Genomic DNA, 25,938 nt, shown 5'->3' on the forward strand with positions numbered 1-25,938 from the left:
TTCTGGTTTTATTGCCATTGTTTTATTTCCATTAGTTCTAAAGGTGTAGAAGTTACGTGGATCGGTAGCCATACTACTTCTTAATATATATTTTTTTACATCTTTAAATAATTACAGCTTGTTCAGTTGGTTGGTTTCCCTCTCCCCCTTACAAACAAGTGTCTGTTTCTACGGGACCTTCCCAGCCGACCTGGGAAGCTTCAAACTTTATACATGGAAGGAAAAAAAAAAAAAAGGCAAAACAAGACACCCCCCCTGGCATAGTCACAGCTTCAGAGTTACACTGAGAGTCATTGATCGGTTTGAAAGCTCTTCTGCAATATTCCTGAGCTCCTCCTGGTTGGGGAGGGTCCAATCATCCCGTACGACTGCAAAGTGGATCCCAGATCTCTTCTGATCGATTTACGCAATGAGATCTGACATGATTCAAGATATTGTACGTTCACAACTCGGAAAGACGTTTAGAGGGGGTAAAAGATCTTTCCACCCCTCCTGCTCCCCATCTTGCTCTGGTGAGCAGCGAACTCAATGAAGAGGGCTTGGCACAATCCCACCTTGTGCTGCAAACCTGTAGGCATCAAAATTTATGTGTGCCATTAATGATGAGCTGTAAGGGAACAACTTCCACAAAGGGGTTTATATAAATGATTAAGCATTTTGCAGGACTGGGCCTTTCGTTCTTGAGGACAGGGATGGTTCTGGGTTCTGTTTGTGCAGGACCCAGCCTGGTGTCACAGAATGGTTGAGGTTGGAAGGGACCTCTGGAAGTCATCTGGTCCAAACCCCTGCTTGTGGCCCTCAGCAGGACCTCCAGCCACGCTGCAAGGGAACAAATAACAGCAATAATTGTCTTGTCGTATTGTCTCTGGTAATTGTATCTCGTTTCATGAGCAAAGCAGGCTCTGAATGCCTCCCCCATCACCTGAAGGAAAGCAGAGCTCGAATGTAACCCTGAATTTTGTAACTCGCCCCTCTGACTCGAACGAGCTGAATCTCCTGCTGGTTTCCTTCCTTCATTCCACGCGAATCCCTTCAAGGGTCACCTCTGGTGCTTGTCGTCCTTTGGTGACGATCCCAGGTGCATCTGAAACGTCAGCTGCTTGTGGTGTGAAGGGGCCTCACCTTCTGGTAGCAAACATCTTGTTACCTGGCTCCATGTAAATGCTCCTCACTGTGTTTCAACATTCATTTTTTAAGGCTTTGTGGGAAGAAGAGAGGCAGTCAACCAAATTGTGCCGTGGTCATTTAGATAACCTAAAGGGACGTCAGCCGAAGGACCACCAGGCTCATGTCTTGCAGGGTTTTTCCACTTTGCTCTGCAAGCAGCCTCCTCCGTGGCACCAAGGAGTGTGGTTTAAGGGCAGGAAAGAATTTCAACCAGGGAATTTGGCTCTGAGGGCAGTAGGAGGAGCACAGCGACGGGGCAAAGCAGACAAAGCCCTCGGGAGCATCAGCACGGAGACAAATGCTGTGTGTGTTTGGTCTCCTCGGGCTGTGCAGGGTGGTTTTAGGTATCTCTGATGAGACATCTCTGGGGTGCTTCGGTGTCACAGAGACGAATTCACAGCGAGACCCCAAGAGACCTCAACTGCCAGGTGTGAAGGAGGACAGGACAAGGAGCAGGCTGGTTAAAGACCTGCATGCCCGGGGAGACAGACCTTAATGTTTTCAGCCCAAATTCGTATTGTTAGGTGCTATTTCTGGCCTCTTTGCAGGCTACTGGTCTCAGCAGAATCACAGAATGTCAGGGTAGCGTTTGATTCATGTTTCATTGAATGCCTGTAGTTAACGTACTAACGAGGTTGGACTCTTCATGAGCTCCGTGGGTCAGAGTGCAAACCCTGGGGGCATCTTGGAAGGGAAGGATGGGAAAAGTTCCCAGTTTGTGGGCTTCATTCCCGGGAGCCAGTGAGGGGCACTTCTTGTCAGAGGGAGGACCACACTTTGGGGATGCTCACAGAGGAGCCTCAAGGTACAACCAGCATCCAGCCATCCCCGTGGCATCGCTGCATCCTCCTCCAGGGAGTGCAAATGCTCTGTCCCCCCTCAAAAACCCCTACAAATCTGAGTGGAGGGGCCCAGCTCTCTACTCTGACTCCATTCCCAGTCTCTGTCATGACCAGTCCAGTTAATTCCTTTTCCTTAAAGAAGCTTTTCAGCCACCAGGAGGAAATTAAAAGTTCAGACAAATACGAGTCATGCTTTTGTTTCAGCCTTGTGGGTGGCTTTCCTCTTCGCCAAGCCCCGTATCTCGGTTGGAAACACTCCTTGAGGGAATGGTGAAGGGTGAAAGCCGGAGGATGGCACCTTAAACCCTTCAGCATATTTTGGGGTAGCACTTGGTCGTTCCGCAGTCAATTCCAGGATGCAGGGAGGGAAGAGAAAAGCTTGGAAGGTGAGAAGAAGAGCAATGGAGTTTGGGAGTGGACAGAAACAAGAGTGAAGAATCTTGTTGGATGCAGTCTCCCAAAAAAAACAGGCTCCTCTTGCAGGCAAGCGAGTCTGTGCAGATGCTTGATGAAGAAGATGCCCCCTGCCTGCATCCATTAAGGGCCGAAGGGTTTTCTTCTTGTGGAAGGTCAAATCCTTAAGGGTTGGACACGGAAAATGGTCACGAGCCGGCTGCTAGGGGCAAAGCGGGCACTCACAGTACAACAACAGATAAATGACAATAGGATTTCATCAATGACATCAAAAACAACAGAGAAGGATGCAAAATAATTAAATTAACTGTCTGAAAAGTGACAGCACAGCAGAGTTAAAGAGCAACTTCCACTTGCTGTGCTCTGCAATAATCTCTAAGCCTGGCTTGCGGCTATCCATAAGGGAAAAGCCCAACACTTTCCTCCAGGATTTGATGACTAACGTGGGTCTCCTCTACCCACTCCTGGAAGGTTTCTCCTTCCAAAATCCCCCTTTGATTTCAGACAGACCTTCTCCAGGCTCTGCCAACGTTTTGGAAACACAGTCCCATGATTTTGTAATGATAAATAGGAAAGGAGTTACTATTAAATACGGACATTCATCGGGTTTCCAGACCATCTAGGAGAATGAAGGTAATGCTCTAGGCACGTGAGGTGAGGATGAGGAAGCAGGGGCTTTTTTTTTTTCATATCGAGTCCACTAAAAACACCACAGCATGTCTCCTGGAGTCTGTTCACCAAACTGTCCTGAATCTGGCTCCATTTGGTGGAAGATCACTGAATTTCGGTCATGAGAAGGTGACGGCATTTCCTCTGGCCGGGAAACAAATGGATGGTGACAAAAGAAAAAAAAAAAAGTCACTGTGCCACCATTGTCTAAGTCTCAAATGGCAAATGTTTTTAAATAAAACCCCAAACCTTTGTCCATCCTTGTGTTTCTGGCTATTTCGTAGAAGGTGGTGACAATCTAACAAAGAGAGGCTTGTTGAAAGGGGGGGAAAGGCTTCAAATCCATTAATTACTTTGAGATTTGAGTCTTGGTTTCTTTTTTAAGAGCTCTAATACACCTCAAAGAAGTCCTCTTTACCTCTTTGCTGGAACATCTCGAAAGGGGAGAGCAGGCAGGAGAGCAGGGGAGGTGGGAAACAACATTGACTTGATTATTACGTGGCATCTTCTTCGTCTCTCAAGCCGGTCAGCCTGAAGTCTCTGGGTGGAAGACCAGGTTATGCAGTAATGATGTCCCCATGGTTTTCGGCTAAGACCAGGCTGTTCCAGGAGTCCTGTTTGGAGCTGGTTTGCGGAGACTGGCTGATAGCTGACTGGTAAGCCTGCGGGGAAAGCTTCAGGGCTGAAATCGCAGGGTGAATTGAAGATCCGTGTCCAGACATGGCAGAGACTGAGAATGCCTATGGGAAAAGGAAAATCCCGTAAACAACAAACAAAAAAAGAACATTGAGGACCCTGTGATTCCCTGTATGTAGGGCTGGTGCCACATTAATAACACATGAGGATTTGCTAGAGTTTGCAGCTTAGATGCAGCTTTGGGCAGACTTTCCTTCTTCTAGACCCTGCTCTTTACTATTTCTGCACATGGGACATAGCGTTCTCTTCTAAATGACAGAAAAACGATCATTTTACCCCCCAAGGCTTGAGATTTCATCGGCTTCGGGCACTCCTAGCTTACAAATGCCCTCCTGTGGACTGCAGGACACACAACAACAGCGCCGCAAAGCGTTGCAGGTGCAGGATCAGCCCAGCCCAACAATGCCTTTTTTTTTTTTTTCCCCATTTTGTTTAAACACTGCAGCTCCCCGTATGAACCCAAGGGGGAAGCAACTACCACACGCCACTGTCTCTTAGCTGTGCTGTGCCATGGGAACCCTCAATCAAGGCACAGTTATTAAACCCCGCACACTTCAGCTCCCAGCTGCGGGTGCTGCTCAGCAGGACGCACTCCTTGCTAAAGGAAGGGCTCGTCCCAAGACATCTAGCGGTGGATGTGGCACACAGCACCCGCTCACCCTGCAGCTCTCTGCCATCACACTGGCTCGCTTTACCTTCACAGGGACTTAAATTTGGGCTACGTGAGTTTATTTTCATGCTGCATTTCTCATATCGTTCAACACACAGCCAGCAAGTGTAGATGAAGTAGAGTATTGCCAAGTTTTTCCTTGCTCAAGGCAAATCAAATCAAGTCCTATACAGGGAACAGGTATTTTCTTGCCCATACAGCTGTCCATCTGGAAGGAATCACACTTTTTCATCAAGACTGCTACTTCTTGTTGTCCATTCAGAACTGCTACATCCATTAAAAAGCCACAGTGCTCTAAGCACGATGACAAAAACTTGTGTTTTTTACCCTGTCCCCAAGGACAGATCTCCTGCTGTGAAACCCTAGATCCCTGGCTTGAAAAGAGGAAACCTTTTACTATAGAGGAGGTTTTTAGGATACTCCCCTCACCGTATCTCCCATCCTAGTTCCCTGCTCTGTCCCACCACCCCACATACCTGAGAAATGGGGCTGGGGTGCCCGTAGTGAGATGAGAGCTCTGGTTCTGTTTTTATGGGGCGCATTTCCTCGGTGGTCGTGGCACTGCTGCTGCTACTGGTGGAGCTGGTGGTCGGGGTAAGACTCTCACTGCTGGACGGACCTGTGAGAAAGCGAGGGGTAAGCCAGGCTCTTCCCAAGGATCTAGAGCAGTGCAGATCTGTACCACCCACCCAAAGTTAAAAAAAAAAATGGTTAAAAAAATAATAGAAAAGGCTTTGTTACTGTGGAAAAGCATTCAGACATTCCCCATTTTTAAGATGCAGCCCATTTTGTGGTTGGGTGTTGGACTTGGGACATAAATCCAAAGCACACATGCATAGATGCAATAAACTCCCTTGTTCAGCACTTACCTGCTGGCGTCTTTGTTTTGTTAAGGTTCTTCGGCTTACGCTTCCTTGTTTGAATGCCTTCTTTTCTCATCGCTAAAGGCCGTGGAACCTGTGGACCCAAATATAAAAGCACGTTGGTTTCTGTATCTCCATATGGTCATGTAGAATACGGTTCCAGCGCTACCTCATTGACCCCATGAAAAATTATCTGATTTAATTGCAAACAACAACAAAACAGAACCCAAAGTCACAGGTCAACACCGCTGTGTGAAGAGAGATGTCAAAGCTACAAGGTGGGACTAGATGGGTTTTTACAACATAGGTACTGAGAGATTGTTTTAAGGCCAGAAGGGAGCAGAAGCCCGTCTGGTTTACTTTCCTGTTGAACTCAGAGATGAAGCTGCCTTTCTGGACAATGCTTATTTTCTGGAAAACTACTAAATCTGCATTGGGGGACCTCCCTTAGAACTGATCCCACTGAGCTGGTCATCCTCAGAGTCTGAAACATGCTGAAATTCCTAGCAACAATTTGTGGGGGCAGGTAAAGCTTCCCCTCATTCATTGTGTCTTCCAGCTTTGACCTGTCCCTCCTGGATGCTCCTCCATCTGCTCTGAAGCACTGGGAATCCTTGAGAGCACGGGAGTGTGTTAAAAAACAGGAGTAGCAATGGGGAGAAAAATGGGGAAGAAGATTGGGGTTTTCTTCTGCAGACACAAGGGTGGTGAAGGTCTCTGTCTCTGCCACTACGTTGCCACTGACTGGTGGGAGAAGGACAGGCGATTGGCATCCTGAAGTCCTGCTTTGCCTGGGGCTCCAGCAGGGCTTTTCTAGATCTATCAGACATGACATGAATGCATGGAACCCCCACTAGCAGGAAGAGACTATCCAGGCTCCTGTGCAAGGGAAATCATCATCAGGAAAACCACGACAAGGGAGCACAGAGTTGTACCCCGAAGCCCATCCCCACCGCGGTGCCATCACCACCCTCCCCATCAGAGCAACGAAGGCTTTACCCCGTGGAGCTTCATGTAGAGCCCGCAGGCGTTGCAGACGGGCTCTCCCTCAGCGTTCCTGCGCCAGAGCGTGGTCGTCGTCGTGTGGCAGTTGGCACAGGAGAGGCCGACGCGGCGGGAGGCCGACTGGGATTAAAAACAGGAGAAGAAAAAGCATCAACCCTCCGAGACTCACACCAGCAGCATCTCAGGTCCCTACAGGTCTCGGGTTTCCCTCTTGCCTCTGTTGTGGCAAGAGGAGCTTAAAGGAGAGCTTGCAACAATGGCAGAGATTTCCCCTTCCAGGGATCTCTGGCAAATCTTGGGCTCTGAAAATAAATACTGAATGTATTCATTTAGGTAGAGGAGCTGGTGTTGCTTTAACCACCCCCCTGTGCTATATCGCTAGACGTGTCCCTCTTTTCTTCATGACAATTCTTTTCCTGAAGAAAAATCAGGGATTTGGCCATTTTTGCAAGATTTCCTGTCCAGCACTGGACCAAGTCTGCTTTCCAGCCTTCAATACCTGACCACATAGATCTGCCCAGGGATAACACGGAGACCAGAAAACGGAACGGGGCCCAGTTACAGACTGGTAGAAGTGGTGGTGGAGCTCGGCTCTGTCCTTCACCACGAAAGGGTTTTCACAAGAGGGCGCTGGGTAGCTGCGGACATTGGCAGCGCTCAAACAAGTGACATTTTTTGGCATTTGCAAGGAATCGGCTGGGTTTGGGCTAGGTGGAGGGCAGGGCAGGTGGGGATGGAGCCTGGAGGATGATGAGGAGCCCCGAGGGAAGGCTCGCTGGCTCCTTGCTGCATAGGGTTAGGACAGCACGGACTGCCGAGCCCTTCCCAAAAAACTCCTCACCCAAACAGGCTGGGACAGGCAGGTATCAACTCCGAGCTATTCCACATTCCCCATGCATGCCCCATTCCGACCCCACAGCCTTTGGGACGCCCTGACCTGCCCCACAAGCTCTGCCTTGCCCAAGGGAACAGCAAGCAGGGTGTCCAGAAGAGGTGGCCGGCCACCATGAAGGGAAGGGGGTCAACCAGCAGTGACCCTGGGGATAATGATCCTGAGGGTAAGACAAGATCAGCTGGAGGTGTGGTGGAGCTGGAAGGGGTTTCCACTGCTGCTAAAATGCCTACAGGAGTACGAAATAGGCTGGCTTTCCAGTTGCCCAACAATGTTCCCTGCAGCCCCTTCCACCACCTGGCCTGGATCAGGTCTCTGCACAGCTCATCTGCCCAGTCCAAGGCCTTGCAGCTCACCAAACTCAAGGCAATCCTACTTATTTTGGAAATCCGGTCCCAAACCACCTGCACCAGGCAGATGGGGACCCGAGGAGCTGAAATACCCCCTCCATCTCCACCTGGCCGAGGCCTTTTCGCCTCGTCCTGGCAGGCAGCCTGGCCCCACGTGTGGTGCTGACTCACCAGCCTCCTCTGGGGTTTGAACAAGGGCCGGTTGATGCCGTTCATCTTGTGGTAGAGCCCGCAGGCGTTGCAGAGGTAGTGCCCCGTGCCGTCCCTCCTCCAGAGCGGGGTGGACATGGCCCCGCAGTTGACACACTCTCGCCCCTCGGAATAGTCATCAAAAAATTCTGCTGCCATGACGGGAGAGAAAGGCAAAGATTGGGTTAATTCAGTGGCTCCACGTGTAAATTTCCGCTCTGCTTCTCGATATTTGAACCCAGCAGTGACACTCAAAGAAATCACAATCGGATTTTATGAGGTGCAAGAAGCATCTCCTCCTTTCACGGGGAAGCCCCCAAGATTACAGGGAAGAGGAACCCCTTTCCCTGCCATACGATGTTGGCTGAAGGACCTGTGTGGCAGCAGGGATGTGCCGGGACACAGATACAGGGAGACAGAAATAGAAACCTTCCCTTCTGCTCTGACGTTACCCAGTTTTCAAGATTGGACTTAGCCAGGGCAAACAGACCGGGGCAGGCAAGTGGCCGTGTTTGCAACCCAGGTGAATTCCCTGTGACCGGGGACAAAGAAAAGCCCGGACCCACGGAGCAGAACTGCCCAGAGTGCAGAGAGGAGCCCAGGCATCCCCTGCTGGAGCTCAAATATGCGTGGGCAGAGAAAATCCTGCCTGTGTATCCCACAGCCCCTTGGCAGATCCCAGCAACCCCTTTACAGAATCGCTGCAGAGAACCAAAAATCAGAAATATTCATATGCCATCACCCTACTCTCTGCGCAAGAAACAGCTCCTGAGCAGCAAGAATCCACAGGTATTTCCATGATAAACCCATTCCTGCCCCTGTATCCCCTCTTCACCCAAAGACAGCGACCGAGGCACGTATGTGTCCTGCTATGGGCACCAGGAAGGGAAGACCAGATGATAAACTCCTTGTGGAGAAGAAGAAAAGGGCAAACAGGCTGGGATCAAACCATGCTGCTGAAAAAGCCTGATCCCCAACATAATGAGACACACACGAGGATTTTGGAGGATGGCAAGAGCTTTGCACTGGGGCCTTCAGCCATTACATGCCAGCATAGCACCAACTCTTCCACTACTACTGTCCAACTTGCTCTATTTTGTGCCTGCCCACCTGCTTGTTAGACAAATCTCACTTTCTGCTGGAGGACAAGAGTTCCCCAAACAGCAAACCAGAAAAATTTTATTTTTTTGCAGATCTATGTCTTAATCCCGTGTGGATTCTCTGATATCTTGTAAGCGTTATGTTCAACCATCAGCCTCACGTTCTCTCTTCTGCTGCTCTTCAGGCTCTTTTGGGGAAATCTGTGGGAAGCTACGTAACCATAACACAACCAAAGGATTAAAAAATGACTGAAGTGGGGCCAGTAAACAGAGACTAAGAAGGATTCATGTAGTTATCCCTAGAAAACCAGGCTTGAAATGACAAGGGACTACACCATGTGGCAATGGGGAAATGCTAGAAGAGAGGAAATGAGTGCACCTAAAGGGGCTCTGGAGCCAGAAGAGAAGAAATCTGCTATCTTCTAATTAGCTTAGGGAACCCTCATTACATTTGTGTAGTTCTGGTGGTTTAGGGAAGACGGGAATCCCTCCAGGTGAATGTTGGACTCAGTGGTATTGTAACTATGCCTCACTTTCCCGTTTAAAATCACCACCGAGCCACGGCCAAAACCCAGATCAAATAAACTTCCTTCAGAAAGAGGAGGAATTGGAAGAGCTAGTCAGGAAAGAACTCATTTCCTTGAAAAATCTCAAGAAAGGAAAACATTTTGCTATTTTTTCTTAGAAGTAGCTGAGGTTTCTGATTATAATTTTCCCTAAAACAAAAAAAAAAAAAAACAACTGTATTACGTATTTTCAGGGTAATTTTCATCTTACAACAAAATCTTTTCCTCTTTGAAAATAGTTCAGTACAAAGTCTTTGACACAATCCACGGGGAACTGAGCAGGGCAGGGGTAGTCCAAAGATAATAGTTAAAACACTTATTTGAATTGTTCTTGGGAGTTATTACAAAATGTTGCCTTTCTTGGAGAATTTTCCACCAGAAAACCAGAATCCGAAGGCTTTTAATCAAAGAAACAAAAGGAAAAAATTTCTAGCTGTCCCTCAGAAATGCTAAGAGTTGGACTAGCCCTTGAATAGGAAGGTCCCTCAAAATGGGAATGATAAGAAGAAATGTCAAGTATGGAAATACTTTTGTTTTTAAAGAAAACAGCCTGTGGAGTCCAAACCAGACAAGCTCTAAGTCTTTTGTTTTCTGATAATAATCAAATTTGCTACTGTAACCTAGCTCCACGGTCCATATTATTTTCACTGGTTTGTAATCTGCCATCCAAGATCAAAATACAAAGCAGTCTTCAGACCTGCTCCCTTTGCTCTCCCCAGTCTGCATTTGTTTGAGCTATATTCTCTGCTATTTTTTCTTCCTTTCTTTTGGGTTTGCAGCGGATTTGGCCTGGAGCTTCTCTCCTGAGGGACCTTCACCGATTTACGTTTCTGGAAGACCTTTTCTGCTTCTCTATTAACAGCATTTGTGTGATTTGCCCCTCTCAGCTGCAGACAAAGCTGGGCCTCGTGAACGTGACCAACTGGAAGTCGCTGGAGCTGGAGGCCGGGAAGGAGCAGACTTTGCTCGCAGGGCGCACGGTGGCTCCACGCAATGGGTGGCTCTCCCTGACCGCGTCTCTCGCGGGGCGATATGGGATGGGTGCGTCCCCTGTGGACACCGCCCAGAGCTGAGTCAGAAGATGACATCTGTGGAGTGCAATCTCATTAAAAACATTCCCAGAGCCCCGCTGGGGCAGGGAGAGCTCCTTGACCTCACTAGATCTCACCTGGAGGAGAAATATTGCATCAAGGTATGCCTGATGATGGCAAATTCCTCTCGGCAGAGGTGCCGGCTAGAAGGGTGTGTCATGGAAACACCTGAATGTCAGCTCAGGGAAGACAACTTAAGCTTAATGCATGCCTGGATGGAAGGGTGACTTGTTTTGGTGCCAGTGGAGAAATGGAAGGCAAGGGATTGGTTTTCTTTCAAAAAGAGGTGCTCTCATTTCACAGCATTGCTAGAAGCAGGGTTGAAGTTGTGGAGGGAATCCAACCAACCCAGCTGCTCTTGGAAACCTGTAGATCTATGAAATGCTAAGAAAATAACACTTTAACAGGAGCAACCTGTGCAGTTTGACATGGGCAGATGCTCAAGACCCAGGTAACGCAATAGCTGCTCGGTTTGGAAGGTATGGGCCATGGCATCTGCCTGCCTCCCTCCTCCAGGGGCACAACCAGGGGCAAGGCTGAGCTATATTGGGCATGGAGGTCACTGGGTTTCAAGTGCCCCCATTGCTTAATTTGCCCTTGTTATTAATAACGGGGCCCCGCAGACCAGAGGATCCCCAGGAGAAGCAGTGAAGTGTTTTCTTGGCTGCCGTCTAGGGGCTGGGAGCTCTAAATCCCGGCGTTATGAGATCCCCTGACACTTATTCATTCCCTCTCCTCGCACTAGCAGCCGGCGGAGGAAACGTTTATTCAGGCAGCAAATTGCCCGAGCGGCTCCCGGCGGGACCCGAACAATGGGAATGGAAGGAAAGGCTCCCCCAGTCGCACTCAGGGCAACAATTTCCGTTTCGTGGCACAGGAGCCACCGCCTGATAATGGAGATTTATGGGGCCGGCCGGTGACCTCTACAACAGCCTTTCTCCTCAGAGGTCTTCCTGGAAAGGTCTGCTCCCTCTCCCAAAGCCAGGTATGGCTAGCAAGGCTGAGGAGAGGACAACACATATGTGCCAGTTGGGCTGAGGAGAAAACAGGCCCAATGAACTGAAGAACCTCCTTCACCACGTGTGCCTCAAGGTCTTGAGCTCCTCTCTGAAGGCTCAGCTCCCCTAAGCACCTTTGCCCAGCTCTTATCTCAGATAATATCGGTCCTGGGGTAGTTCAGGCCTTGTTATGGGGTGGGTCCCTGTGCCTGGCGTTGACTAATGCCAATGGCTTTCTGCTGCATGCTTCATAAGACCCTGCCCCAAGCCCATGAAGGAGCTTCTCATGTGAGATCGGATCGTGAAATGGTGCTGAACGAGGCAGCCTGGTGAGGATTGGGGCCTGTCCCTGTCCCAGCCACCAGCTTGCCACATAAAAGGAGGTCCTTTTCCCTTCACACCTACCCCTTACGAAGACTGCAAGGTCCCCAGGGCAGGAAATGTCACTTGAATGTTGCACAACAGTCTCCTAATCTTGGGTGAGGCCTTGAGCATGCTAATGTCAGGAATGCTTGCCACAATGGGACGCTTAGTCCCTGGGGAGCCAGGAGGGATTCTGAAGTGGAGCACTGGGGGCTGTTAGGGGAAAAGCATTCTTGGAGGTGGCCTTTCATGGCTCTTAGTCACTGGGAGTGGCCCCTTACATCCACCGCCAGGTCCACAGAGATCAACCAGGGAGGACAAAGCATAGCCGGCCCACACCTACAGGCACTTCTTCCAGCATGGCTAGGGCATGACGGCATCTCCTGCCAAGGATATCGAGTCTCTGTACTTCTGCCTTCCCAGCCAGGAGAATCAGATCCCCGTGCACAACCAAATCATCTGGGGAGCAGGGGGAGGATGCCCAGGGCTTGGGTCTGAAGGGAGACTTGAACTCCCCTCTGATCCTTCCAGTGTCTCTGCAAACCTCAGCTCTGCCAGCATGCCCATTCCTAGGCCTTTAGCAAGCTTAAATTTGGAAGCCTTGGAGGGATATCTTGAACAGGTGAACCTTAGGGATCAGGACCCAACAGAATGATAGGAGTGAAAGCACCTCTGATGGAGAGGTTTTGACTCCTCCAGTTCAAAGCCAGCAGCCAGTTTATAAGTTTCTGTTCCCAAACCAGCCTGCAGAAGGGAACAAAGAGCCCTCCTTGTGCTGGCTTGGGTGAGATCTGGTTGTCTCAACAAGGTTGTCTCCTTTCTTCTGCCCCCTCCTGCCCTCGCCCCCTCTCTCTACTTGCTGGGGAGAAAGAGACTTCCATTAATATAGCACTGGAGTTTTGTTTACAGATGGAGGGATATTTAATATCAACATTTCCCCCTGCAGAAGTGTCTTCTCAACCCAGTGAAGCAACTCGACAAAGGAGAAGCTGTCCTTCAAACACAGCCAGGCACTTAGAGGCTCTAAACAGAGCCTGAGAGCAGTTCTCCCTGCAGAGAAGCAGTTTCCTAAAACAATTTGTTATGATAAGAGGTGAGAGCCACGTTCCTGTGTATACAGAATCCCAAATGGACTCTCAGGGGCACTCGCAGCTGAGGCAAAGGACACTGGTCCCTTGGACACATGGACACCTTGGGCTCCCACAGGATCCCAAGCCACCAGCACCTTCTGCTTCAAGGGACAACCACAACAGCAGTGCAGTGGGAAATGGGATTTACCATTCTTGGTACTCAGGATGGTATGTCCCAAATCCCAAGTTTGTTTCTATTAAAAAAGCAACAGTATGGAAATAATTCCTACTGTTCAAGCCTTTGGGTGTCCCTTTAATAAGTGTTTTGCTGCAGTGAGTGGAGAAGAAAGCCACAACTCTTTCTGGGTTGAGGTTCTCCCATGAATTGCATGACTACAGGAGCTGCAGCTTTATGGGAAAAACAATAATAAATAAATAAATAATAATAAAAAAGCTTCTGGTCAGATCACAGCTGTTAAAAGTGCTTCTTGTTCCAATGCTGTGTCTGAGTACAGGGCTGGAAAGGAAAACAGAGCAGCAGAAAACACGGAGAGACAAAAGCAGAAGAGGCAGGGAGTGATCGTAAATAAAAGAGCCCAGATTTATGCCTGAGAGATCTGCAGCCAAGAGAAAGCTGTCTGTGAGTCTTTCCTTTTTCTATGGGGACATCATCAGCTTGGCATGCAGATGGAGATCAGAAAGCCCATGTGCATTATCAGCCACCAGAGCTGAAGATGTTTCTGTAAAAACAGGTTCTGCCCATTTTTTTTTCCTTTTATCCCCTCCTCTTCTCTGCATGTTTCCTCTCTGACAGAATTTGAGGGAAATTCATCCAGTTACCCACTATTTTAGAGACCAATGGGACCTGGATTAGCAGAAGACATCACCTGTGTGGTTGTTGATCCACAGGAAGTGGAGAAGGGGGGCAACTTCCCCACTGTTAGCCAGAAACGCTGTTTCAAGCAAAATGCGTCATTGTGAAGCCTCACAGAAAGGGCTTGATGCTGTCCCTGAATGTTTTGGGGCTTAAATGACACGTCTAAAATGGTTGGTCACTCAGTTGGCTGCTCAGAGCGAGTGGCTTTCCCTCTGCAGACCTACAGCCCCTATTTAATTGCTCAGGAAGCACTTCACCTATAATCTGGCTGTGCCACACACTGCTTTTGAGAAGGCAAAGAAATCTCTTGCCTCATGAAACACCGAGACTGTTCCTACACAACCGTTCCCAGCCAAGTGTTTCACGTCAAGGCAAAGGGAACATTGCGTCCCTCCCCTGCAAAGCTCCCCGCTCTGCCTGCAGCAAGCCAAGGTCTATGGCACACACCACTGCCAACAGCCAAGAATACTCCTTTCCTTCACGGATATGTTTTCCCCAGCCTGAAGGACAGTGGAGGCAGAAGCAGCCAAGGGACCAGCTGAGATCATGTGCTAGGGGTCCACGAAGGGAAGGCTGGTCAAAGCCTGGGCCTGGATTTGAGTTCAGTCTCGGCTCTGTCCTTGGGAGCAGAAGCAAAGGCTCTTCCATGCCTCCCCGCGTGCCCACACAGGGGAAAGTGAAGAACACTGGGCCTGGGGCTCTGGGGACATCTCAGCGTGTAGTTTTGGGAAGGGGCAAGAGATGGTACTGGGGACTGGCCAATGTGGCAACTGGGAAGGGCTCTCCACCACACCACAGCCCCCATCCCCAAACCTCAAAAGCCCAGGGGCTGTACCACAGCTGCCCAGAGAGGTGGTCAACCCCCATACTGAAGCAGCATGGCCCAGACCCAAAAAGTGGGCAACAGGTGGGACAGGAGAAGGCCTGCAGCTCCCCTTGGGTTGTATTTGCACAGAGGGGAGGCCCACCAAGCTCTGCTCGTGCTGCAGTAGAGATAGGCTCTCCTTTTTCCATATCCACCATGAACACCACTCATATATGGCCACTCGTGTGCATATGCATGCAGGATGGGGGCTGTTCTGATGGCAGAGACACAACCAGACCATTAGATCCCAGTCACCCCAGCATCCTAACAGGGCACAACCCCATATTACAGTCAGAAAAGACAAACCCATTCCTTCTCCCCACTCATCCCTAGCGGCTCAGCAGCAGGCCTGAGGCCCTCCATCAGATCCTGAGCAAAGCTTACGCAAAAAAAAATGTTAAAAAAAAACAACAGCAAAAGCTGGTTTTGGTCAGAGCACTTGCTGGCCACCCCTTTGATGGCAGCGTGGTGTCCTACAGCAATTTGTGCTGCCTGTGAAGTTGTGTGTAAGTGAGTGAGCTCCAAGGCCTGCTTTCTTTTGCTGGGATGCAGGCCTGATCCCACCCACCAAGGTGACCTCCCCTTTCTTACTCCTACTTACAATTCTTACACTTGTAAATATCTGAGGCTCTTCTGATAAACAGGAGATTCCTCTGCTTATCGACTGTCCAAATATTTTTAACAAATCTCAGATTAGCGTGGAGAGCTCGGGGAATGGCCAGGATGGGGCCATCCACAGCCTGGGGGCCGTTTGGCAGCAGGGACCTGGAAATGGTCTTTCTCTCACTAGACAAAGAGAAAAGAGCCACAGCATTTTCCCCCTTGAAATACATCCCATCTCCACATGCACGTGCTTTGGCTCTCCTTTGATGACTGCAGGGATAATGGGGAGAAAATGGAGAGTGTCAGAGCCAAGGAAAGCTTTGTAGCCTGCTGGTGTGCCAGGCCCGGTGCCCATGCCTGGCACTCGTTCATCAAGCATGACACAGCCTTCACGTGCCCTTGGCCTGCCTTGCTTGGCCACCTACAGCACCGTGGGTGAGCCGAAACACCTAAAACCACAGGAACCCAACAATCTATAGTCATACATCCCCCTGCAGCATCTGTCTGTCTGAGGGTGAGCATCTGTCCGTCTGTAGGGGTGGCCCAGGTGGACCAAAATCAAGGCCCAGGAAAGTGGTGGTGCTTGGGGTCATTATGAAGATAAAATGAGGGAAGCTGTGTGGGTAGATGCTGACAGCAGGGCATTAGGAGAAGCTTTTTCATTAGGAAATGGATTAGGTGGCCAGAGAGGTGAGGGCATTTCCATCCCTGGGCATTTCCAAGCATCAAGACAAAGACACAGCTGGCCTGAGCTAATTAAAGTGGCTAATTGCTTTGGGCAGGTTGGGCTAGAGATCTACTGACACCCCTTCCAACCTGCCTTTCTGTTACCCTGCGACTCCAGAAACTCAGTAGTTTGTTTTTTTATTATAATTATTATTATTTTCCAGACTAGTGCAGGTCAGAGGAAAAAATATTTATCTGCATCAGGCCAAAATCCCTTGTGGAAACACAACTGTATTATCAGTATGTGTGTGTTATGTGTGTGTTTGTATATATATATATATATACACACACATATACAGACATATATATTCAGTGTAGATCTACACTTACTGTGTCCTTAAGAATGCCATTTTAGCCAGCTAGGAGTCATCTCTAATCAACTCTCTTTGCTTTTGCTGTTAGAATTATTTTTCTATGGCTATGCAGAACATAGCCGTATAGAACTGTACATATATATATTTATATATTCACCACTATAAACACACACTTTGTATATTCTGAATTATTTATATACACCGTGTATATAAATACACACTTCCTATATTTAAAAAATGTATATACCACATATAGGAACATAGGAAATACGTAGTCTATGCACTGCTTAATGTGCCCAAGCCCTCTCTGAACATGACAACCTTAACAGTGACCTTCAGGTGCATATTCAAGCTCTGCCCCAGCATTTTGTTTGGACCCTGTGGGCTGACCAAAACACACCAAAACCAGCGAGGTCGGATCCTGGCCTCTCTACGGGACGGCAGCCAGGCACAAACAGAAAGGTGTTTGCTACGGCATACGGGATGCTGGGTGCTCTGACCCCCGGCCCTCCTCTTTTCCTGTTTTAATCGTTATTCTGGACAGTAAAGTCAGCAGGGGCGGAGGACGGAGCGATTCTGCGATAAAGTATCTGCAGAGGTCAGCCCAGCACTCGGCAAGCCCAGAAACTGCAGCCCAGGCCAACGAAACGGCAGGTACCTGACTTATCAGGGCAACATACAACTTGCAGTTTTTCTACCCCAATTGATTGGACTTTTTATCTAAAATAACAGACATTATAAGATAGGCGAAAGTCGAGATAAGGAGCAAAATTGAGTAGTCTTGAATCAGATCAGCTTGGGGACAGGTTCAAACTCCCACACCTGCCCCGGGGGAATCAATGAAAGTTTCTTGGCATCGTCCACTCGTTTTGAAACGCTGCTCAAGTGGAGTGAACTTTGAGACCGTGGCGTTTATTCTGTGATTATAATTAACCTGCTCACCCGTTGTTATTGATTTCCTCATGAAGGGAGGCGACGGGATGTTGGCTCAGAAATATAAATGGCTGGGGAGGGGAGGTGAGGGGCCAAGCAGTCTGCCCCCTCTTTGTGAAGTGATGAGGGGCAGGACATAGGCAGCTCCTGGAGAAAAGCCTCGGTCATGCCCAAGACCCCAGGCACAAGGACATCCTCCAAGGCCAGGAGGAGAAGACATCCCCCAAACCAAATACCTCCCTCTTGCTCTGCATCACCAAGGCATGTCCCAGCTCTGCATCCATCCCAGTAGCCAGCCCCTGGGGTCAGAAAGCCTTTCCCCAAACCCTCTCACATCTGGGGCCAAAAGGGTCTTTTGGAGGAGTCCTGATGGCTGAACCTCCTCACCCAGTGCTGAGCCCCGAAAATTAAATAATGATGGCTCTGTGGCCTGCAAACCCAACAGCTTGGCTTGGAAACTCACAGCATTTTGAATCATACATTTTTATGTCTCCTCCAGAGCGTGAGCACATAGGAATCAGGGGTTCCCAACTTTCTTCTTGTCCAGAAAAGCTGCCCCTTCACCTCCCTGCAAAAATCAAGCCTCATGTGTAATGCCACGGCTCCGGACGATGTAGCCTGGAGGAAAAACGAGCAGCACTGAAGGGGACGAGGCACAAAAGCAGCCAAGAGAGAGCCAAAAGAAAACTGCCTGGGGATGTTTGCATTGTCCCAGGACAGCCTGGAGGGGACGGCTGCCCCAAGACTGCATCGAGGAGGCTGGGAAGGGCAGCGGCAGAACCTCTCCTGAGATGCTCCCCGGCAGACACCGGCCTCATTCCCAGGGATTAGGAGGAAACATTCCCAGGCAGGGATTTTTTGTTATCCCAGAGTCAGAAGCGGCCGGTACCAGGCCCTGTAGGAGACGTGGGATCAGCCCCACGCACCCCTGGTCCACCTGCCCCATCCCCACGTCTGCTGCCGATGGAAAACTTGCTTTCCCTGACTTTCCATGAATTATTTTTTCCCCTCCTTCACAAACAAGCCAAATTTCCGACTCCCCTCTCAAGGCTGGCGCGGGCCGCGCGAGCCCAGCTGGCTCCGATAAGGGGCTCGCCAGCTTTACGGGTCGCTAAAAATAAAAATAAAGCAGCAAATCCCGGCGTGCTGCACCACGTAAACCGAGCGGCTGCTTTCCAAGATGGAAAAAGGGAAGGTGCTGCTGGCGTCTGGGAAGCTTTCCCGGCCAACAGCCTTCACCTCCCCGAGGAAAGCTGTCGGTTCCCAAATATCTTGCAGGAGGTTGGGTTCCTGCCCTAGGGAAGCTTCTTGCACGGGCCCGATCCTGCAGCAGCTCCCAGCCCTTGGGCGAACCTCCTTTTGGGGTGGTTTCAGCTCAGAGCGGGCAACGGGGTTGCTTGTTTGGTTTTGGTTTTAATTTGTTGGTTTGTGTTGTGTTATTTATTTTTTTTCCACAGCCCATCCTGAATTTATTTAGAGAGGGGGGGCTGATCCTGTAAGCACTACCTGGGCAAAACCTGCAGGATCGGCCCCAGAAACATCCCTGCTGCAAATCCAGGGGGAAACTCAGTACCCGCAAGGAGGGGAGGCATTTCCAGCTCCCCTTCTGAAAGCAGGCTGGAAATACCTGGTGAAAGCCAAGGGGAAACTGAGGCACGGGGCAGTATGGTGGGGCTGGGCATTGGGGTAGGGTGCTCGGGGCATGGGACATTTCTGTGCGTCCCCTAGAGCTGATTTCAGCAGCGGAAAGACATGGGAAGGAGGCAGTTTTGCCCCTCCAAGCAGAGCGTGAACCCTACAAGAGCTATAGGTGCCCAAAGCCGCCAAATAAAATTACCCAAAGCCATCTCTGTTCAGGGAAATAACCAAGGAAAAAATAAAAAAAGTACACCGGGCACCTCTTGGGTAAAAATAATGATTTTCGCTCCCACTTGATGCTCCCCCAGCCTTGGCTTTGCAACCCAGGCCTTGCCAAAAGCAGAAGGCTGAAACGTTTCGGCGCTGCTGACGGGGTCAGACGTGCGGCCAGCCTGGGAAGCCTCTGCCCAGCTCCCTGCGAGTAGCTCTGAGCTGCCTGGAGGAGAAATCCCAGCTCCGGCTCAGCGCAGGGAAAGGGAAACGGCGACCAAGTGCATGGCCGGCTTCGCTCGAGCACGGGGAAAAGGGCTGCAAATGCGCCCTGCTGCCGGGATTTCTCCTCCGCGCTTTGCTTCCCCACTGGGAAATGACCCGAAAAAGCAACACGAAAAGCCCCTTCCTGCAACCACCCCACTAAGAGCCCTAACAAAACACCCACGGCATCGCTCGGCACGCTTCAACAGCAAAAAGGTTCCCCCCAAAAAAGCCCCAAAGCCGCTTGTCCCCTGCTACTAGAGGCAGTGACGGCCAAATTATTTTCAGCCGCTGTCACGCACAGGCGAGCACCCGCCTCTGAGGACCTCACTGCTCAGGAATGGCAGATAATTGGGTTTAATTTGTCATTACGGATGTATTTACAGCTTGGACCGGTCGCTGCGACCGATCGTGCGAGGCGGTTTAGAGGGATTTAATATCTTGCCATACCGCTGGAGGTTTAATAGGCAGCTGTGAGGCAACGTTGACCCAAAGTTTTTGTTTTTTTTTCTTCGCCCCCAAACCAAGCAAACCTCCACCCGACATCATGGTGAATTTTTCTCGTGTAATTTGGCGTCATTTGGGATGCAAACGCGCGTTCTCACCTCTGTCCCCGCTTACTTAAGCAGCGTTTCGTGTCGGTCACGCACCAAAGGCGGTTTGGCACCTTCCTGCCAGACAGCCAGAGCTCAGGACCCATCAGCGAGGCGAATATTCGAATATTCCCAATCCTCAGCCCCACAGGCATAATTAAACACGATCCCCCTCCCCCCAAAAAAAAGAGAGCCGGGACAGGGACAACTCAACCTCGCGGATGCGCACGAGGAGTTACGGCAGCGCGGCTGCCTTGCAAAAATCGGAATTTCAACAAAACTGGCTACTTTCAGCCCAGGATCAGAGCCCCCCACTCACATCCCCACCTGGTTTCACAGGCAGCAGCCAGCCCCAAATGGGAGGCAGGAGCCTCGCAGGGATTTTTTTATAGAAAAGGGGTGCAAAAGCCTCAAAGCACACAAAATGTGCAGTGCTTTCCCTCCAAGGGATGTCTCCTGAGTGGATAGACGTCCCCAGGCACCCCATTTCTGCACCCACTTTTCTGTAAGGGAATTAGAAGGAAGGACACACCGGGCTGATGTGCAAGGAAAGGAATTTGGGGACAAAACTGCTGAAAATGAGGTCTGTTTGCATCTCTTTTCCCTACGCACGCAAAGCTCTGTGGGTCCCAACGAGCAACAATTTCAGCCCAGCGCCCTGTGCCGATTTGAAATCATAGAATGTTCGGGTTTTGCTACTTCAGCTACACTCTCAAAGGCTTTTTAATTATATTTTCCTTGAAATTGCATTTTTTTCACCCATTCTTTGAACACTCCCTGCACACATCCCCCCGCAGCTGCCGACCTCCAGGCACAAAACCTCGCGCATCTCATCGGGCGCCTGCTGCCTTTTCACCTGGGTCGGGATTTATCTGCAGGTCGGCGCATGGCTGGGGGGGAATTTCCTAAAGAAAACCTTTCAAAGCCCCCGAAATACTGCGGCCATGGGGTTTTAACCGGCCCCATTTGGGAGCACTGGGGAGCACCTCTGCCCGCCGAGCCAAGGTTTCTCCATCATCAGAAGAGCACGGAGACAGCAGGATCGGGTCCAATTTCCTTTGGTAAACACCGCCTGATACATGCTTCTCTCGCTTTCCAAGGATTTTGCCTCTTTCTACCCAAAACGGATGGAAATAAATGTGGAGAGAGCGAAGTGCGGGCTGCCCTCTTAAAAAAAGAAATCACTGCTTTTGTTATGGGGATATAAAAACGCACGTGGGTGCGTGTGCAGAAAAAATAATTCATCCTAGCTTAATAAATCTTAGAATTAGTGCCACTGCTCACTGCCTTCAGTTTTTCTGCTTTGTAAAAAAATAATCATTATATAAAAAATATATGGATATGATATAATACGTGATATCATAGGTATTATTTACTGCACCACAGCTATTCTATGCGTGATTGTATTCAATAATTAAAGCTCTGTTTCCAGTGATGGAGCTGTACCATTAACAAGGCTGATGCGGTGTGATGATATTTTTATTATTATCGCTGCTTTAATCGCAATTTTAAATATGCTGTCTGGGGATACGGGGAAGAGCACAAAAATAAATCGCGTGCTCGAGCTTGAATCGTGTCTCCCCATCCCATAGCCCTGCGGGTTTTGTCCCCAAAACCCGCAGGGCTGTGGGGCTGGGGACCCCGGTCCTTGTCACCCGGTTGTCACGGCAGAGGGCTGCAGATGACACATTCGCCTTCACCAGGGATTTTTGCAAATGGGGAAGGAGAATGCGGAGGGAGAAGCAAGGCGGGATGCTTTCACCCTGAAGCCGCCGCGTTGGGAGCGGTGCCTTTGAGCACCCCTGCGAAATCCAGCCCTCAGCCCTCCCTCCGATCCCCTGGGGCATCGGCTGGTAGGGCAGGGGGACGTGACAAATGGGATGAGTCAGTGGCACCGAAATGCCAGCCTGGGGATGCTACCCCGCCAAGCTCTTCGCATCCCTGTGGGAAAGCGTGAGATCTGGTTCCCCGATCTCCCAGCAGCAGAAAAAAAAGAAAATTAAGAAAAAAAAAAACATTTTTCGACCGATGGCCGCGTCTGCTGGGGGCTTTGATCTTCGCAGATGTGGTCCCGTGGAGCCCGGTTGGGGAATCCTGGCTCAGTGAAAAGCAAAATGAAATGCGAAGGCAACCAAAGTGCCCCATGCCCCGGCTCGCTCCCGACCACGGCGGCAAAATTCAGCCTCCTAAAATACAAATATATGCAGAAAAAAAAAAAAAAGGAAAAAAAAAATGAAAGAAAAAAAAAAGAAGAAGAAAAGGAAAAAAAGACCTCCTACCCCCCAAGAAGAAAAATCTTTCTGTTTCGCACAAGTTTGCAGCTGAAGTGGAAAAAAGAAAACTGCACGGGGTGGGGATGGGAAAGCTGGATCTGCCCCCCCATCCCCTATGTAAAAGCCAGTGCATTGCCTCCATCCGAGCTCGCCTCTCCCCAGCAAGGGGGGGACGGGGCAAAAGCACCCCCCGGCTGCTTTGGGGGCAGATTTTGGTGGTGGGGACGTCTAATGGAGGGAATTTTGCCCCTCCTTAGCTGGGGAATTCGCCCCAGCCCCATGCCCTGGGGCAAGTTCATGGCTGCTGGGGCTGATCCTGCCCTTCAGGGCGAGGAAATAGATCCCCAGACATAACCCCAAACCCCAAATTTGCTGAGCATGCAGCAGGAGTGTTTTTTTTTTTGTTTTTTTTTTTTTTTCATAATATGCCCATGTCGTTTATTTATGCCACCAGTCTCCCCAGCATTTGGTACCACTGAGTTGCTTTGACACTTTTTAACCCCAAATTCCTCCTATCAGGGAAAAGCAAGAACATATATCTTTGAGTATATATTTTTTTATCAACTTTGAATGCAGTTTCACTAAAGTTTCACAAAACTTTTCCTGGAGCATTGCTTATCAGTGGAAAATAAACGCCGTGCCCAATTGCGTAGAGCGCGCGCGTCTGAGTCTGCAATTCCAGCTCCATCTGCACGGACTTAACCTTCATTATTAAATACTAATGCTAATTAATATTACAGTAACGGCCGGCTGCTCTGCAATTAGCACTGTCCGAAGGTGGTTATTTTTCCAGGAAATCACTGGAGGAAAACGAAAGCGCTGCAAAAATCCCTGGGTGCAGCAAAGCCTTGCACCAAGGGTTGTGTTTCTCAGTGTGAGGAGAATAAAAATATCTCCGCTCCCAAGGAAAGGCAAAGAAAGGAGCTTGGGATTCACCATGCCCAGAGCTACCTGCCGGGGAGCTGCCTTCCACAAAATCCCCTTTTCTGTTTGAATCCCGAATTTTTAGGCTCGATGCCTTTCAGGCCGTTTCGTCCCATCTCCCTCGTGCTACGCAAGGGCTCGAGTGAAGAGCACTAACAGGCAGGCTCCGGCCACGGGACCAGCAACACAAACTGATCTCAAAACCCCCCAAAACACCACGAACCTTAAAAGCTAACCCAATATTTCTCCAACTGCAATGCTTCATCCTGAATATTTCATTTTTAAAGTTATTTTTCTAAGAGCCCATCAGCGACCGCTGCGAAAATGCGATTTTTTTTTTCCCCCAAGGAAGAGATGGGCACTGAAGTCAAATAGAAACGCAAGACTGTCCTCGATGATACAAATCAATGATTCCTACGTGTTTTTCCACCACAGGGCTTCCCAAAATCCATGCCTGGTTGACCAAAGCTTTATATTTATAGCTTAGTTCCCCATTTTTACACAATTTCTTAATGCTCGAAGAAACTCAAAAGGCAATGGCAAGGCCAAGCCTTCACTGACACCCGACTTTCATTCCTGTAATTCCTTAAAATAACGCTAAAGTTTAAGAAAACCTTGCTGGAGGGAAATTTTACCCTCCTGAGTGCAACCTGAAAATCTATCGGTGGCCAGATTTGAGGAATTCACTTCCGAGTGCCTTTATTTCTTTTCACTCCGGCGCCAGCAGCGAAGCCCCCATGGAGAGGTGGTGGGGAACAGAAATGGGTCTGGGGGAGCAGCCCCACAGCCCTGCTTTCCTCCCCGTGTTGCCTTTTTCCTCCGAGCAAAATACAGAAGCGATATTTTAAGCCAATTAAGCAATATTTTGAAAACAATTTCTGGTCTTAGGACCGGGGGCGCTTACAGAAATCAGCGCTTCGGCTCCGAGACGGGGATCGGCACAAGAAACCCGGGTGGGATTTTGGGGAGGGAGACCCCAAAATTCAGAGCTGGGGCTCCCAGATGTGCTGATCCCCCCCCCCCCCCAAAAGCAAACAGGGTACAAGAGGCTGTGCTAATGGATGCGGATTTATTTCTTCTTCTCTTTCACCTCTCCCCCTCGGCGCTGAATTTCCCTTCACCTTCCCTTTCCCCGGCCTCGCCAACCACCCAACAGCTGCAGAAAGGACGTGACACAAAGCGGCCCGAGAGCGAGATCTGGGATTCACACACCAAACTTTTCCAGTTAATTCCATCCCTAAATTTCCCCTTTTTGCACCAAATCGAGCCGGGAAGGGGCTGCCCACCAGGGTTGCACTCCCGCAGACCCCAGCCATCCCCGCTGCGGCCCCGAAATGCCTGCAGAGCTATTTGTGGAGCAAACCCTTCCACGGGAGCTCGGCACATGATCCTTGCAGCTCCAGGCCTACCCGAATTTCATTTAAATTATTGTTATTATTATTTGCAACTGTGGTTTCAAGGACTTTTTGCAACGTTGCAGTGAAAGTGCATGAGTAAGGGTACAACCGGCGCCGTGAGGACCCCGATATTCTCCATCCCCGGGAGCTCAAAAATCACAACTTTCTCAATCCCACCCTCTAAAAATAGGAGTGCACGGATGAAAACGGGGGGGGAATAAAACATGAAAACGGGGGGGAAAAACATAAAAACGGACAGCATCCCATCCCACCATACCCCATCCCCTCCATGCCCCGGGGGTTTGCTGCGCTCACCGATGTTGGCGTGCCGGGCGGCCGCGGGCGTCCCTCGACCCTGAAGGTTGTGGAGCATGGGGCTGTCGAAGGGCGAAGAAGTCCAGGTGGTGGCCATTTCGGGGCTCACGTAGGCAGGGTAGGGGCTGGAGTAGGAGCCGCCGAAGCCCCGGCCGTACTGCTCCCTCCCGTTAGCAGAAAGGCTCAAGGAGCTGCTGTAAGCCGCCGCGGCCTCCCGGGAAGAGGTGGCAGGGATGGGGGTGCTGGTGGAGAAGGAGAACCGAGGTGACACGGGCGGGTGGGACGATCCGGGGTTGTAAGCGGCGCTTTCGGCTCCGGGTTGAGTCCAGATGGAGTGGCTGGAGACGGGGCTGCCTTGCTGGGAAGAGCCGCCGCTCTGCAGGTAGGGCAGGCTGGGGAGCATGGAGGTGACCCTCGTGGTGGGCACATAGACGGGGGACGCTGCGGCCGCGCTGTGCATGAAGCCACCTGCCCCCTCGTAGGCCGGGGGGCCAGGGTTCGCCGCCATGGCTAAGCTCTGGTACATCTCGCCGCGGGCCCCCCCAAACCCCAGCCGGCTCCCCAGGCACAATCCAGAGCGACGACGACGACGACGAGGGGAGCAGAGTGATGAAAAAAAAAGAAAATAAAAAAAAAACAACCCCCAAACCCCAACTCCCTTCTCCCTCAGAGGCAGCCGGAGAGGTCTCGCCTTGGGGAGGGGGTGTCCGGCCAAAACTCAGCAGGTCGCTTTGGGCGAGTTTAATTTCAATTTCTTTTTTTTTTTTTTTTTTTTTTTTTTTCTGGTCCTTTTTCCTCCACCCACCCCCCCTCCCCGCCACCCACCTTCCCCACCTTCAGCAGGTCCGGCCGCCGCTTCCAGCCCCCCAGCAAGAAGTCCTGGTCCCCCGCGGAGGAGAGCTTTAGCTCCCGCTTGGAATTAGCTTCTCCCACCGGGCTCCATCCATCAGCTCAAATCCCCCCCCCCCCCTCCTCGACAGTGGGGCCGGGCTGCTTAAAACCCTCGGGCAGTCTCCTCCCCGTCCAACCCCCCCCCGGCCCGGCCAACAGAGCCCCGGGAG

The 25,938-nt window shown here is 50.3% G+C and overlaps 1 protein-coding gene across 3 annotated transcripts; it reads right to left on the bottom strand.

The window, feature by feature from the left end:
* GATA4 (GATA binding protein 4) lies at nt 1–25,933 on the bottom strand. Of its 3 annotated transcripts, XM_068678892.1 has the most exons (7): nt 25,712–25,933; nt 24,878–25,119; nt 7,740–7,909; nt 6,321–6,446; nt 5,328–5,415; nt 4,935–5,077; nt 1–3,832 (listed from the first exon to the last, which is right to left on the bottom strand). In XM_068678892.1, exons 2-7 carry the CDS (start codon nt 24,972–24,974, stop codon nt 3,650–3,652), a joined length of 807 nt encoding a protein of 268 aa, XP_068534993.1. In that variant the 5' UTR covers nt 24,975–25,119; nt 25,712–25,933; the 3' UTR covers nt 1–3,649. The 3 variants fall into 3 exon arrangements, with proteins under 3 accessions (XP_068534993.1, XP_068534992.1, XP_068534991.1); XM_068678891.1 differs by lacking the exon at nt 25,712–25,933 and having other exon boundaries at nt 7,740–7,906; nt 24,878–25,700; XM_068678890.1 differs by lacking the exon at nt 25,712–25,933 and having other exon boundaries at nt 24,878–25,700.
* Nucleotides 25,934–25,938: the final 5 nt, after the last annotated feature.

Source organism: Anas acuta, chromosome 3, assembly GCF_963932015.1.
Source record: "Anas acuta chromosome 3, bAnaAcu1.1, whole genome shotgun sequence".
Classification (NCBI taxonomy): Eukaryota; Metazoa; Chordata; class Aves; order Anseriformes; family Anatidae; genus Anas; species Anas acuta.

Excerpts from the sequence above, each read along its gene's own strand:
- GATA4 (XM_068678890.1), bottom strand. The coding sequence starts at position 25,403 with ATGTACCAGAGCTTAGCCATGGCGGCGAACCCTGGCCCCCCGGCCTAC. Across the intron at positions 6,447-7,739 it reads TCAAACCCCAGAGGAGGCTG|TCGGCCTCCCGCCGCGTCGG; the intron begins GTGAGTCAGCAC and ends TTTTAATCCCAG. Across the intron at positions 5,078-5,327 it reads CAAAACAAAGACGCCAGCAG|GTCCGTCCAGCAGTGAGAGT; the intron begins GTAAGTGCTGAA and ends GCTTTCTCACAG.